Raw genomic sequence first — 15,867 nt, 5'->3', positions numbered from 1 at the left:
AAAAAAAAGTTTCAAGACTGGAAATTATATCTTCCTCTTCTTTAAAAAAAAAAAAAAAAAAGGTATCTCTACTTTCCCTCTTAAAAACGGTGATGTGTGTGAAGAAATTCCAGAGTGCAGCAACTGGACACAGGTGGTCACAAGTCTGAAGTGAGCCTGGTGACCTAAGTCACAAGGGAAGTGGGGGCACCTGGGATCCATTTTGATTTGCTTTGGTTCGGCTGAAACCCTCAGCTACATACAAATGGCAAACACACTGGCATGCTAATCCTTCTTGGCTCTCAAGATAATAAACTCATTTTCTACCTACACATTAATTGAAGGAAGGCTGGGAAACAGTGGCTCACATCAGTGATTCTCAAAAATTAGTATGAATTTAAATCACCTGAGAATTTCAAAAAAATAAAACCCTGATACTGATTCAGTCCACCCATGTTGGAACCTGAGATTCTGCATTTCTGACCAGCACTTTAATAACTGAGCAACTGGACTGGAGAGATGGCTCAGAGGTTAAGAGCACCATCCCCTCTTCCAGAGGTCCTGAGTTCAATTCCCAGCAACCACGTGGTGGCTCCCAGCCATCTGCAATGAGATCTGGTGTTCTCTTCTGACATGCAGGCATACATGCAGGCAGAACACTGTATACATAATATGTAAATCAACCTTTTAAAAAAAAGGAAATAGGGCCAGTAAGACGCCAAGCAGACTTTTAAAACTTGCTGTATAAGTCTGAAAACGTGAGTGAGATCCCAGGAACCATGGGAAGAAGAACTGTCTTCCAAGAGCTGTCCATCCTCCCGCCTCCACACAGGAGCCTCCTCCAATAATAACATTATTAAAAAGGGGAGTGGGATTTCCCCAACAGTTCTAAAGACACAGTATGAGAGGAAGCAGCCACCCAACCTGAACCACTCAAACATGGGTCTCCCTAGCAACAAAGCTCTTCCTGCCCAGGCACCCCCACCAACATGTTTAAGTCCTGACCCCCAGTAACACGGAAGAACTGGGTAGCTGCATATGCAATGAGTTAAGGTGACAGGAGGTCTTGTCCAATAGTACATGGTGTCCTTATAAAAGGGAGGTGTCTGTTCAGACAACAAACAGCAGACAAGGAGAATGGCGCATGAAAACTAGATTTGTGCTGCCACAACATAGCTCTCAGTTCTGGCAGTAAAAGTACCCACCACCATCTTGACTAATACAGCTATGACTTTCATTTTAGCAATGTTGTTGTTTACCAGATAAAAGACTCGTGGCCAGAAAAAGATAAAGATTTACAATAAAGACAGATTCACATTAAGAAAAACCACTAAAGGTTTACAGTGTGTTCTAAAATATATGCAGGCTTGGGAGAGGAAAGGAATAAAATGGTTTTAAAAATACATCGAGGAGCTGGGTGTGGTGGCACACACTCCCAGCACTTGGGAGACAGAGGCAAGCAGATCTCTGTGATTACAAACTAAACCTGGTATGCAGAATGAATTCCAGGACAGATAAAAGTTACACAAAGAAACCCTGTCTCATAAACAAACAAACAAACAAATAAATAAACAGTAAAAGAAACAGAGTAATAAAAAAGTCATGTAAAGATGGAGAAAATATGGATACTATATGGCATTATATTGCCTTAATATCGTTTGACTGCTGAGAAAACAACTGTTAAAGGAAATACTGCTGGATTAATCCTATTTATATATTTTAAAAAATGCTTTGACTTCAAAATTTAAGTATAAAGACAAGTTACTGGGGAAAAGGATTTCTATTTTTGTTTCCACAGAAAATGAAAAGCTGTGGATTTCTTCCAGACTAATGTGGTTTGATCAAGCCAGACCCTCTAAAACAGTGTCCCAGGTGATCCAACATTGAAAATAGCTTGAACAAGGCAGCCTTGCAGACTACAGCCAGTATTTCTGCATCTTCTTAGGATCCCCATGACAGCGCCCCCTACCAACAAGAAGCAGTTTGAAAAGAACTACACCTAAATTCCTAAATATTGTTTATAAATGTTTCTTTTCATTTAAGTGGGCTTGGTTATAAATGGTTAGTGACCATAACCAAACTTTTTAAAGGTAAAAAGGGGATTATGGTATAGATATGAATACTTTGCTTTGGAATGAATTTTCATTTATTGATACAATTTAAGGTAAATTTTGTGATATGTATATTTCTCCTCTTGTTTAGGCATTGTGTTTATATAGCTCGTTTAAATACAATGAATAACTTAGTACAGATTATAGATAGTTAAAACTTAAGAGTTAAGTTACTTAGGTTTTCAAGATGTATTTGAGATGGATAGGCATTCTTCAAACCTTTCAAAGACCTACAGAATATGGCATTTAAAATGGTTTAGAGTTTTTCTTAACAGTGAGGCACAACTGCTCCAGGAAACACCACCTGCATCAGAAAGGAAGATGGACATTGAAGAAACGCTTTATGAAGCTTACTTCCAATATGGCAAGACTAGCCATTTGGAGAAGATACTGCTCTTGTCTGGACTGTTTGAATTTGTGCTATATAAACTGGACATGCAGGACCCACAGAAAAGTGACTGCTGAAACAAGATGGACATTGCTATAGAGTTCCTTCTTCATGAAAGAGTCTGTCAGACAGTCTGTAGGACACAGAGAAAAGTGACTGACAAACTGCCAATACAAGAAGATGGTTTAAAGTTTCCTGCTTTGCTGAAGAATCTGCTAGACACACTATGGCCGGCCTATGGGCTGAAGATGGAAGATTACAGAAGAACTTCGGGAGACTGACCAGGCAGTGAGGTGTCTCTGTCATTTCTAGAGTTTATATACTATCCTTCTGTGGTCTTTGAAGGAGTTGAAAGCAGATAGTTACAATTATAGTTTTCCTTAGTTGGGATTAAAGATAAGTTACATATAGGACTTTAGACTCACAAAGATAAAATAGATGGTGGAATATTTTCTTAAATCTTACTAAATGTTAATGGACTAAATATTGTTAACTGTGATTCTTATTTGATAACTGGTGTGTGATATATTTTGCTATGTTAAGGTTAAAACCCTTCTTTTTATTTAGACAGAAAAGAGGAGATGATGGGAGATGTCATTCTGTAAATATGTTTCTCATACTGGTTAATGAATAAAGCACTGCTGGCCAATAGGAAAGCAAGATAGGCGGGACTAGGAGACAAGGAGAATTAGAGGAAGTAGTAAGGAGGAGTCAGCTTGGAGAGACTGGGGAGACCAGGCACTGGCCCCACTCCCGGGTAAGATGAGGCCACATGGAAATACTTAAATTAATAGAAATGGGTTAATACTTAAGACAGAGCTAGTAGATAAAGAAGTAACTGGCCAACAGCATTATATCACATACAGAGTCTCAGTGTAATATTTGGGGCTGGCGCTGCATGCAGTGGGTACAGGCTGGCGGAAAAACCTTACTAGCAACACAACTAAGATATGGCTGCAGTATCCTCCTGGACAAACATGACATGGGCAGTGGCATTAACAAGAGTTCAATGAGTTCCTAAAGACAGAACAAGGACAACTCCTGAGATGAAGAGCAAAGGCAAAAATAGTTCTGAACAGGACAGTGTTAAGTTAAATCTTAACAAAGTCTAAATGACACCCAATTCACTTCTAATGACCTCAACAGAGACATGTCCTGAGGGCAAGAGCACAAGAGCCTCTCCTCACAGTTCCACTGCAGTGTGCTTGCTTGCTTTGTTTGAGACAGGGTCTCTCTATGTAGCTCTAGCTGTTCTGGAGCTCACAGAGATCCACCTGCCTCTGTTTCCCAAATGTTGAGATTAAAGGCTGGTGCTATCACCTCCCAGCTACAGCACTCTTTTCTAGTATCAATCTGGAGAAAGCTAAATGAATTTTTCCACATAGTCAATTTAAAGATCTGTCCAAAATCTACCAAGCCCTGGAAGACCTGTCTTGTATTGTAGCATTCTCTAGAGGTCCCACATGTTTCAAAGTCAACAAAGGAGCCTGTATCTCCATTGCTTGGGAAAGGAAGGCAGGAGGATCAAGAGTCATCCTCGACCACATAGCAATGATTTAAAGCCAGGCTGGACTATGTAAGACTGTCTTCAAACCTAAGGAAGGTGGAAGGACACATGTGCAGAGCACCACACGCCCTAGGGCCCAGCTGCTGAAGACACTGAGGCAAGGTAGTCACAAGCCCAAGTCTTGCTGAGGGACTTAATGGGACCCTGATCTGAAACCATATTTAAGAACAAAAAAAAAAAAGCTCAACTAGGCAGTGGTGGTGCACACCTTTGATCCCAGCACTGGGCACTGGAGTGGCAGAGGCAGGTGGAACTCTGAAAGGTCAAGGCCAGCCTGGTCTACAGAGGAGTTCCAGGACAGCCTCCTCACAGCTACACAGGGAAACCCTGTGTTAAAGCAACCCCTCCCCAAAAAAAGCAAAGGAAGAGCTCAGACTAGCTTGGTGGTAGAGCAAAAGACAGCAAGTTCAATCCTCTCCACAAGGACAACACAGAACAGAGAAAGAGACTACAAGAAACACACCGGGAAGGAATGGAAGGGGAGGAGGGTGCACGATTATCAATGTCCATCTGGGAATCAAGTCATAGAAACCTACTCTTGATTCTTCAGATTTGAAATGTTCCTGAAGAATGGACAATATTAGCAAACTTCCACTTAGAAATTATATGTGAAAGGCAGCCAAGCCATTTAACTTTAAATATTAGCTTCCAGACCATTCACCAAAAGTCACTTAGCAGGTCAAAGGGAAGCACTTTACCAAAGGGTCAAATACTGAGCCCAGTAGAGCATAAATCACAGTATCTCCAAACTATTCATGCACTCCAGTCAGCTCTGTGCATTAACTAATTCTGCATCTGTGATTCCAACCACATATCAAAATTAATTAAAAGGTGGGTCTACTGGCATATGCCTTTAATCCCAGCACTTGCAAGGCAGAGGCAGGTGGATCTCGGAGTTCGAGACCAGCCTGGTCTATGGGGCAAGGACAATCACAGCTACTCGGAGAAATCCTATATCGGAGGGAGGGAGGGAGGGAGGGAGGGAGGGAAAAAGAACAAAGAAAACCACTAGAGAGACAGAAAAAAAAGAAAAAACTGTCAGTCATTATACACAGAGCACACAACAATGGAACAGCATTTTCATCTCACTAAGAATCCAGGGTAACCTATCAATAAGTGCAGAGTATGAGATGGTGTGCAAAGGTTATGTGCAATGCTAACACATTTTTACACTAGACTAGAGAGGCTGGAGACAGAGATCAACAGAAGAGCACTTGCTTAGCATTTGTGAGACCTTGTGTTGAATCCTCAGCACTGTGCACAAAGAAAAGAAAAAGCTACTTGAGCATCCACAGCTGTAAGCTCTTGGGGGAGGTGTATAAGCAATACTTCCCAAAGCACTTTATAAGAGCCAGATGTTTTGTAAATGAGCCTTACCTATCTTCTTCCACATTTCTTTGAAAATATCAGGAAGGGGAACTTCCTGTCAAGCTGTAAAGGTGGCCACCATGTGCCAAACATGTCTCCTCAAAGTTAGTTTCCTTAGGGAGACAGCAGGGAAGACTGTCACAGTCCATAAGCAGTAGAGACAGGGGGTTTCTGGGTTAGGACTTCTCGAGTTAAGTAATTATCCACCTCTCGCAAGGGGACAGTCTGAGCAGTACTTTCCATTAGCACCTGACTCCTAACATACTGAAATGTCCCTAGAGAGACAAAAGGGAGATTCTGGATTATGTGTGAAGAACGGGGCTGTCATTCTATGCTGCACACTGCAGCTGGCAGTGACTGCAACAATGCATCTGAACCACCACACTACACCGCTGTTTCTAGATAAGAACAGTACAACCTCTCTTCCACCTGTGGACGACAATCACTCTAACAACATATTATTCCTTTCTCATATTCACCACAACATGGGCAGCCAAGCACTGTGATGCAAATCTGCAGTCTCTGCTTTCAGGAGAAGAGATCACAGTTTTGGACCACTGGGCTGGCAACAGAGTGCTTTCCAGGTCAGTTGGTACTAACCAGACCTTGTCTCTTAAGGCAAAAACAAAACAAAGCAAAAAGACACCAAGAAAACACAAAAACACACTAAGTTAAAGAGACCCTCGTAAGCAAAGTGGTAATGGTCTGGAAGCTGGGCAGCTGAGACATCCTTATGGTCCGTTACGGAATCTGAATCAAAGAAAAGCTCCCCAGCAGAGCTTCAAGACATCTACATGCCCTATCATGGACAACTTCATGTCTCACACCTCTCTTCTCAACTGTCAACCAAGGAAATTATAGTTGTAACATGAGTTTATCTGTATTGATTATTTTCTGAAAATCCAACTCCTATATAGGTCCCCCAAAATATGGAACTTTATTCAAATAAATTCAGAAGCTGAGTTCTCAGTGAAATGACTGCGCTAGTTAATGACATAGTACATCCTTTAATCCCGTTGTTAGAAAAACTTCCCACGAAATTGTTGTCATGGTTTAGCAGTATTGATAATTCAAATAAAATGACCTATGGTATCTTACTAGCTTCTGTAAGGAGGCTCTCTCTGTTGGTTGATAGGTTTCTGAAACAGGGACACAAAAGACTAGTCGAATTCATGGTGATTGGCCCAATGAAGGCAGGCTTTGCCAGTGTCTGTGGATCTACATCCCTTCAAAGCCTCTCATCTACACACTGGGTCTGGCTCTCTCTGAGTAAGGCTATAAGCTTCAGTGCACCAACAGCCAGATTGCACCAACTGCAAGGGATACAGAACACATGCAACTCAGTTGCTGTCCGGTTGCCACTGACTGGTAAACTGCTCGATACCTTGGTAAAAGTTTACCTGTAATTCTTGCTCTGAAGGTCATTTAAAGAAATCTGAGCCCAGCTGGTTGGTACTGGCACACAGGTGGTAGTCCTAGCACTTGAGAAACAGAGACAGGTAGAAAGACCTCTGTGGTCAAGAGTGAGTTCCAGGACAACAAGGGCTAAGCACTGAGACCTTGTCTCAGAAAACAAACAAAAACAACCAAAAAAAAAAAAAAAAAAAAAAAAAAAACACAGACTAACTACCCTGTTCCCCAGAGCACACCTGCCTCTGCTACATATATATTCCCTCTGCAACCCTGATGCATAGCTGGAAGATGAATCAAAGGGGGAAAAACAAACCTGAAAAAGCGGTTAAGTACAGAACAGAGAGAGCAAGCATCGTAAAGAAGGAAGCAAGGTCACCCAGAAATACACAAGCCAGACGGGCCAGCCAGGTGCAGGAAGACACAAGCACAAAGCTGGCAGCCCTGACTTAACCCTGCCGCCCACTCGTCTGCACTCCAGGTCTCTAACAGCAGTAAAGGGGTCTGCTCCTCTTCCCCTGTGAGGCAGAGGCCACTTCTCCCCGGGCCCTGTGCGGAGCCAACGCCTGCTCTTACCTCCTGGTCTGTAGACCACGTCATCCTCGGTGATGTAAGATGTTATCTCCCCAGTGTCCGTCCTTTCATAGCGGGACTTTTTTTTAGGGGGCTTCTTCTTGCTCTTCTTAGTGGCCTCCTCTGTAGTGGCACTGTTGTTGTCATTGTCTTCATCCTCGCTGTGATCACTCTCGGCATAATTTTTGGCTCCTCCTTCCAAAGTACAGCTCCTTCGAGGCCTGGCATTCTCACTCTCTCTCGCTTTGTCTCTTTTCTCTCTCTCTCGGTCCCGGTCCCGGTCCCGGTCCTTCTCTTTGTCTTTGTCTTTATCTTTGTCAGCTGTCATGATTCGCCACGTGCCTTCTTCTGTCCTCTCACGGCTAGGCCTCCGTGAAAGGTAGACAGTAAGCCTGGGCTTCAGTCTTCTGAATTTCTCACTCAATTCCAGGGAAAATCCAACCACTCCAACAACCCCAACGGTTCAAAAATGCTAGGAGAGAAAAGGGGGAAAGGGAGGGCGTCAAAATGGCTTTTCTTTGATGCTTAAATGTTTCCGCTTATTTCCCTCCTGAAACATTATGTTCCTTTTTTAAAAACCAGAGGTGGGCAGGGCAGAGGTGGCACACACCTCTAATTCCAGCACTTGGGAGGCAGAAGCAGGTGGATCTCTGTGAATTAGAGGCCACCTGGTCTACAGAGTGAGCTCCAGGACAGGCAGGGTTTGTTTGTTTGATACTTTTTTTCTCCATTCCCCTTCCACCCTCCCCTGTTTACTCAGGAGATCTTGTTTTTGTCTTTTGTTTTGTTTTCCTTAAAAACAGGGAGCTGGAGAGAAGGCTCAGCAGTTAGGAGCACTTGCTGACTACCAGAGGACCAGTGCTTGTTTCCTGGTTCCCAGCATCCACAGGGAAGTTCGTTCACAACTGCCTGGATTCCAGCTCCAGGAGATCCAAAGCTCCCTCCTGGCCCCCAAAGGAACTGAATGCCCGTCGTATACATACACAGATAAAGGAAAACGCTGATGGACCCAAAAGCCTTCATGTATTTACTTTTATGTGTATATGTGTACCTGCCTGAGTTTGTGTGCACCACTTGCATGAAGAAACCCACAGAGATCAGAAGAGGATATTGCATCCCCTGGAACTAGAGTTATAGGCAGTTGTGAGCTTTCATTAAATCTTAAAACAAAACCCACTATTCCTGCCTCCAACATAAAAACATCCCACAGGCCCTAGCAGAAAAGACAGACGAGTGACACACAATTTCACACACACACACCCACACAGCTGAGCCTCAGCAGCTCACAGTGTGGCTTTCACTGCCTAACTAAAACTAAGGACTGCTCAGTGAGTGGTGAGTGTAAACCAAACTTCCTACACACTCACCGTTTTTACAACATATAACGGGAATAATCTAAAAGGAAGGCGCCTGTAACACAAGTCACTCCTGTGTAAAGAACAATTTGCAGAGGTACGGGAAACATCATAGGAGTCATTTCTCCAAATTTCCAAAGCTCCACTCAAGAATAGTATCTGACCGACAATTCCAAAACCAAGAACCTTAGTCATAACTCACATCTTCTCAGCCAACTAGTCTAGCTATTAAAAAAAAAAAAAAAATTTACTATACCTGCCCAAACAAAAGTAGCAAATTCCAATCTGCACCTTAGGTGATTTTCACACTTTCACACCCACGACCACTGGCCTCCTCAATGAACTTCTCCAGGGTATACAATGAAGAGAATGAGTCTTAATCTTCAACTCAACCTAAATCTTGGAAAGTTTTCTACCAAGGGAGAGATGGCTTACAAGTCAGTTTTGGAATCCTAATAATCATTCATTTATTTTCTATAATCATCTGTCATGTTCCCCAAAATCTCATCTCATTTGAGAAACAATTGTTACTAAATACTTTCTAGGTGCCAGGTGTTTGGGACTAAAAATGTGAGGGGGAGCTCAGATCCCTGCCCTCCATAAGCAGCTGCAACAAAAAGAGGCAAGTGATCAGACTAAGAGCCATCTGCTTCCTGTGCTACCAGGGCCAGATAAGACAGAACATATGCAAACAAACAAAAGATTGGTCCTGTTTACTTAGCCAACAACAGATAAAAACAGTTTGCAATTATATGCTTCAGATGCAGAGAAAATTTTCTCTAGTCATGCCAAAAATCATAAAAATTACATCTCTCCAAAGCCCATAGATCAACCCTGATATAGCAGGAAAGTCTTCTCCATCAGCATGTCAAATATCCTGGGGAAAATAAATGTCAGCATCTCTGAGAGGGCTGAGGGAGGACCAATAGCACTGGCCGTCTAAATGCAGGCCAGAAGGCCTAAAGTATGTAGCACAGACTAGATTACGTCTTTCCATACAGTAAGTGGTTTCAGTAAAATTTCAATTTTAAGCTTATTTCAAGAAAAAGTATTCTAATGCTCATAAAAATTTTACATAGATGAATCGTCTGCTATGCCTAAGTCCCTGTAGGCTGTGGTATTAGCAACTGAAAAAGACATAAAGCTGTGGCTCACTTTCTCCTCCAAGCTCACCACAGCAGAAGATACACAGGAACTTCAGTGGCGAGGGAGGTTCACAAGGCATTCCCCTCATCGGAATATTTCAACAACTCGGGAACTGTATCAGACCAAGTTGTTCTACCCGCCTCACACTTGATACAGCAAAGGCAAATTCTGAAGCAGCTGCAGGAGTACAGCCTGCTCTGCCAGTCTTCTCAGTTTCCACAAGAGCCGATTTTTCCTTCATGGCTCTGAGCTACTAACTCACACAGCTCTAGGAAATAACACTCACAAACTGCCTCTCCCTCCAAAAATAAATAAATGCATGTTTAAAGCAGTGTTTTTCTCCAGCAGGAATGCCACAAATATTCAACGTTTGTGCTAATCAACTGCTTAAGTAGGTAACAGTATAACCTGCAGTAAAAGCAAAATCTAGCCTCGACCACATCTTGAAATCACAGTAGTTATCTGCTTATAGTGTGTCCCCTAAGCATATTCCACTCTGAAGGCTGGGAAACAGCAAACACAACCATTTCTCCCAGGGCAGGAGTTATGTTCCAGAAGTAGAATGACCACAAACACACACATCAACAATCTCAAGTGGCAGAAGAGATGAGGATCAGGAAGGCTGTGAATGAAGGATACAGTCTACTTAGGATGACCTTTCTGAGATGGATTTAATGATACTGTGGTGAAAGAAGCCACTAGGACCCAGGAAGGTGGGCCATGAGGAAAGGGCAAGTATGTATGATCAGCTAATCCAGGCACATTCAATATTCAAGAGGTGAAGCATGCTGAAGAGACAAGAGAGAAAAGAGGGGCTGGGAACCAAGTTCAGAGAGGGCTGGTCCTCACAGACATTAGAGGGCTTGAGGCCTGGTAAGAAGGTTGGCTGTCACTCAAATGCATGAACTGACTCTAGTTGATGAAGACAGATCAGTAGTTAAGAGTGATGGCTGGCAGGGTGGTGACAGCATACCATTTTCAAAGGACCTGAGTTAAGTTCCCAACAACCACGTCACATGTCTCACAACTGCCTGAAATTCTAGGCTGTAATGCCCTTTTCTGAGGGTGGAGGCACACAAAAAGAAGCAATAACATTTTTTCTTGCAATGTCCTCCTGCAGCCTATGAGTAGTTGCTCAAGCCAGTCTTCAAAGAAGAATACCAAATGTACTCAGTGGAATCTAATTAATTCTTTCTCATTCAATCACAGCAAAGTTATCTGTATTTTTCATACGTTCAACCACACAAAAGACATTCTTAGCTTGTGGTTTAAAAACATGTTCTGTGTACCTCTATAACTTACTGTTCCATTACCTGCTCTCACTGTTTTCTCCGCAATTACAAAAACAAGGGTTTTTGGTGGTGGAGTGGGGTGGCCTCTCTGATGCAGCACCATAGAATAGGGTCACTGAAATGCAATTCATGCATCACACAACTGACAGTATATTTGATTATATGTATGTGTCTTTATAAGTATACATGTATTCAGGTGCCAAGCCCAAGTCCTTCTTTTTGTTGTTGTTTGTGGGTGGGTGGGTGGGTGGGTGGGTGGGTTTGTTTTTAGAGATAGGGTTTCTCTGTGCAGCTCTTGTTATCCTGGAACTCACTCTTATCCAGGCTGGCCTAGAACTTAGAGATCTGCCTGCCTCTGCTTCCTGAGCACTGGGATTAAGGCGTGCACCACCGCCACCAGGACAAGTTCAGGTCCTAAGAGCAGTAAATGCTCTTAAATACTGAACCATCTCTCTAGCCCCACAACTGACCCCATTTAAGTACACAACTCCATTTGCATGGTCGCTTTCAAAGAATACATTCAACCATCAAGTCCTAGCCATGCCTCCATTCCTCCAGCATCTTCTCTTTCCTCCTGTTCCCCCCTCTACCTCTCTAATGGACTAATGGAATCTCTAATGGAATCCAAAACCAGGGTTCCTCCAAGGCTCTTTCAAAGTCCAGCCTCTCATGCTGAACCATGCTGCCCATGAAAACGGCTTCCACATATCTCACTGTTATTAGCAACAACTGATTGTATCACTTCCCCCACCAACTGAAAACAGATGAGGGTGAATGGCCATGTCTACCATGACATATGCTGTAAGACAAATTCTATCAAAGGACTGCTCCCCTTCTCAAATCCACAGGAGATTTCTCCTCGTTTCCATCTTCAAATCCTCTTTAACACCTGCTGAAGGACTTCTGGGAAGTCTCTATTCCGTTACATTCCTGGCCTGCTTCTGTCCTGAAGAGAACTGCTCCCATGGCTCCTGTTCTGAGGCAAACATAGTGTTCTGACATGGCACTGTCTAGAGCCCTCTTCTATGCATCGGCAGTTAGTTTCCTAAATGCTCACCAACCCCAGACATATACATACTCAGTGGACCCAGCTGCTCCTCCCACTGCTCACAGAGCATGAAGCCCACCTCCTCACAATGCCTCTCCTAAATACTTTAACTAAGCACACATGCTGGCCCCAGACAAGGCCCTCTCCACGACAGCCTACCTTTGACCTTTGCCCCTGCCAACTGTTAATGCAAGCTGATGTCTTTAATGTCTCTTCCTTCATCCTCAAATCCTAACATCAATAAATCCTGTCAGTGTAACATAAATTTCTCTCATCTACTTCTGAAGACCTCCAACACCAAAACCTTCATTTAAGCAAGTAGCATGGCTTTCCTGGTGATTGGTTTCTTCAAATCCAGACCTTCAGACCCTTCTACAATTCTTTTCACTGTAGCCAGGGTCTCCTCTTCAAAGGGTTAATAACATCATGCTAATCCCAACTTCAATATTTCAGTGACTCCATAGTTTAAAAGCACAGCAGAGCTACAGCACATTCTGTAAGACCTCTGTCTTTCCCTGCCTTTCCCGCACGCTGGCCTATTTGAGCCTCAGAGCACACAGTCCTGCTTCTGTATGCCTCTGAAGACAACCCACCTTCACGCCCTCTGCCCAGCTCTTCCTTCTGTTGCCCTGTCCCTCTCCTGCCCTTTAGCTTATAGCACAATAAGAACTTCTTCAAGATATGACGACCTGTCCAAAATTTTGAGGTTTAATTTCTTCATTACACTTTACTCAACTGGAATTTTACATTTATTAACTTGTGTCTTCACTTCCAAAGCTGGATGTTCCTCGAGGTAATATCCTGATTCGATCCTGGCACATAAAGGCGAAGGATAAACAATCATTTCTTTCTTCTCACCCTCTCACATGACTGAGACAGACTTGGGAGTAACTGAAGCAGCACTTGAGCTGGCTGATAAGCCATAAACAGCATGGTAAGAAGCAGAAGAACAGCACTGCAGGCAGGAGGAATTTAATCATTTAAAGGGTATCCAATTAAATAGCTTCCCTTAACGCCAACTATGCAGGAGACACAGAAGGAGTTATGTTTAAACAGAGAGGGTAGAATGCACACTGGAAGTATCTAACTAATATGGGGGCAGATTCGGAGAGATGGTTGAGCAGTTTAAAATGGACACTGTACTTATAGAGAACCTGACCTGAGTTTGGTTCTCACCACCCACTTCAGGCGGCTCATAACCTCCTGTAGCTCCAGCTACAGGGTATTGGATGCCTCTGTGGGTCCCTGCACTCACTAATATTTACATATACAAACACACAACTATACAATATTAGTATAATAAAGATAAATTTAGAAACTGTTTTTAGCATTCTCATTTAAGAACATGGTGCATGCCTTTGATCTCAACACTTGGAAGGCAGCAGGCAGGCAGATCTCTGAATCTGAGGCCACACAGAGACCCTGGCTAAACATACATACATGCACGCACGCACGCACGCTCGCACGCTCGCACACAAACAAAAAACCAAAACAGAAAGAAAAGAATGGTTTGAATTGAAAGCCCTTAGTAAGCAGAGTGAGTCTTCATTCCCAGAAAAACAACTCCAGCCTGCATGCAACAGAAAGCCACAGAGGTGGACCACTAAGCTGGTGGCTTGCATTCAAAGGGAAATCAATTTTCTTTTCCTGTTCTCTTTCCCATCAACATGCCTAAGAAAGAACATGTAATGACTTTCATTCTAGAAAAGGAACTGTCACTCTGACACTTGTGTTCATGGTGTGAGAAGTCAGGCATTCTCATAAATAGCAACCTGCTGTGGAGAATGCCTCAACACATGCCAAGGAGTCACTGACCGTGCAGGGTGACAATGAAACGTGGAACCTGCAGATCTGTAGTCAGGAAGAGATAAAACCTCATCTGAACTGATGTGACGCAGGCAGTATTTTCATGGTATAAAGCTGGTCCACCTGGCCACTCCTAACCACTCAAGTAAGGCAAGTTCCCACTAGTAACTATGAACACAATCAATCCCTCTGGGAGTCTGTACCCTCCTTCTCAGAGTTCGGGCCTTACTGAAGGAACTAACATCACTGCCAGGACAAAGCAGTCTTTGTAGCTGGAAGCAGGAAGCCATCGCAAATACTTTTGCTTTCACATACAAGGAAGTCTAGACACCGAGTGGCACTTCCTAAACAAGCTTTGGGGGGAAGAAAAACTGAGAGAACTAAGATTAATGGAATACCAAATAAAACACCTTAATTTCCTCCCAAAAGATCTAATAAAAACTACCCAGAAACAATACAGAGAGTAAGCAAGTACCCAAAACAGCAAACCTTACCAAACAATTAACATCTTAACTAAATGCAAAAGACATGTATTTTAGAGGCTCTGTGGGTAACAATGATCTTTCAGTGAACCCAGGGTCAATTTCCAACACCCACACAGCAGCTCCACCTCTCTGTAACTCCAGTTATAGGTGATCAGATGCTTCCTCTGGCTTCCTGACATAACACACACACACAGTGCACAGACATACATGCAGACATAAATATACACATAAATAAAAATTAAAACAAAAACTATTTTATAATTATAATCTGAAGCAGAAATTGTCCAGATGAAATGGCCTAGGATATTTTCAATAAACAATTTAAAATCTTGAGATTTTGTGTGTGTGTGTGAGCACGCGTGCGTGCGCGCGCTCGCGTGCTCACACACAAGTATGTCTCACATTCATGTCAGCACACTTGCAGATGGAGACCAGATACTGACATCAGGTGTCTTCTTTGGGTGTTCTCTATCTAACCTCTCACTAAAATCTGGAGCTTCATCAACTCAGCAAGACCAACGAGTCAGTCAACTTTAAAATCCATCTGTCTCTCAGAGCTAAGATTACAGATGTGTGCTGCCACTTCTGGCTTTACATGAGTGCTGAGGATTCAAAGCCAGGCCCTTGTACTTATGCAGCAAACACCTCACCTCCTCAGCCTCACTTCCCTACATATTGTTCAAATGTGAAGCCTCTGATCATCACATGCAGAACTGTGTGGCCTTGTACATTGCCTACAGTTGTTTATCCTATTTAGCCCAAGAAGAATAAATCCCAGTTCACTCTAAACAAAGGTTTCTCTACAGTGATACTCTCAACAACTGAAGCTAGATACTTCTTTGCTGGGAGGCTGTGCTGTATGCATTACAGGATGCTTAGCAGCAGTCATGGTACCTAGCCATGTAGGTTCTGCTAGCACAATCCCTATTTCCAATCAGAGTTACAAAATGAAAAAGGAAAACTTCTCCAGATACTGCCACATAGTCTCTGGGAAACAAACTGGCCCACAATTGAGAATTTAAATACCTGTGCTGTTTTCTTCAACAGAACTATTACCATTACTTCCTTGTCCTGCTAGCTGTGGGGGAGGGGTAATAGCATTACAAACTCTAATGTGCCATGTTCTTTGTTCCCTAAAATAAACTGAACTGCCTGAAACAGTAATTACACAGATGTCTCAAGCTGAGTTAGGAAAACAGAAGCTAATATACTGAGAATCCGAAGGCAGGCTGTTCGAAGCAATCACTCTTTGGCGACTAGGTCTGCTCCTGGGCCAGTTGGGAACCTTTGTTGTTGCAAAACTGAGGGAAAAATGGAAAGCCAAGAACCAGGGGATCAA

At 43.0% G+C, this 15,867-nt stretch overlaps 1 protein-coding gene across 5 annotated transcripts in view; it reads right to left on the bottom strand.

Moving 5' to 3' along the window:
- Rere (arginine-glutamic acid dipeptide repeats) overlaps nt 1–7,868 on the bottom strand; it is a 186,164-nt gene extending 178,296 nt beyond the window's left edge. For 4 of the 5 annotated variants that reach the window (XM_051173787.1, XM_051173788.1, XM_051173789.1 and 1 more), the window contains exon 1: nt 7,400–7,868. In XM_051173787.1, coding sequence (XP_051029744.1) covers nt 7,400–7,724 — 325 coding nt within the window. In that variant the 5' untranslated portion in view covers nt 7,725–7,868. The remainder of the gene's footprint in view (nt 1–7,399) is intronic. The other variant, XM_051173790.1, reaches the window with a different exon arrangement.
- Nucleotides 7,869–15,867: the final 7,999 nt, after the last annotated feature.

This window comes from Phodopus roborovskii, unplaced genomic scaffold (assembly GCF_943737965.1).
Source record: "Phodopus roborovskii unplaced genomic scaffold, PHOROB, whole genome shotgun sequence".
NCBI classification, from domain to species: domain Eukaryota; kingdom Metazoa; phylum Chordata; class Mammalia; order Rodentia; family Cricetidae; genus Phodopus; species Phodopus roborovskii.
The sequence above is the reverse complement of the archived record's forward strand: the minus strand, read 5'-3'. Positions and strand labels throughout refer to the sequence as shown.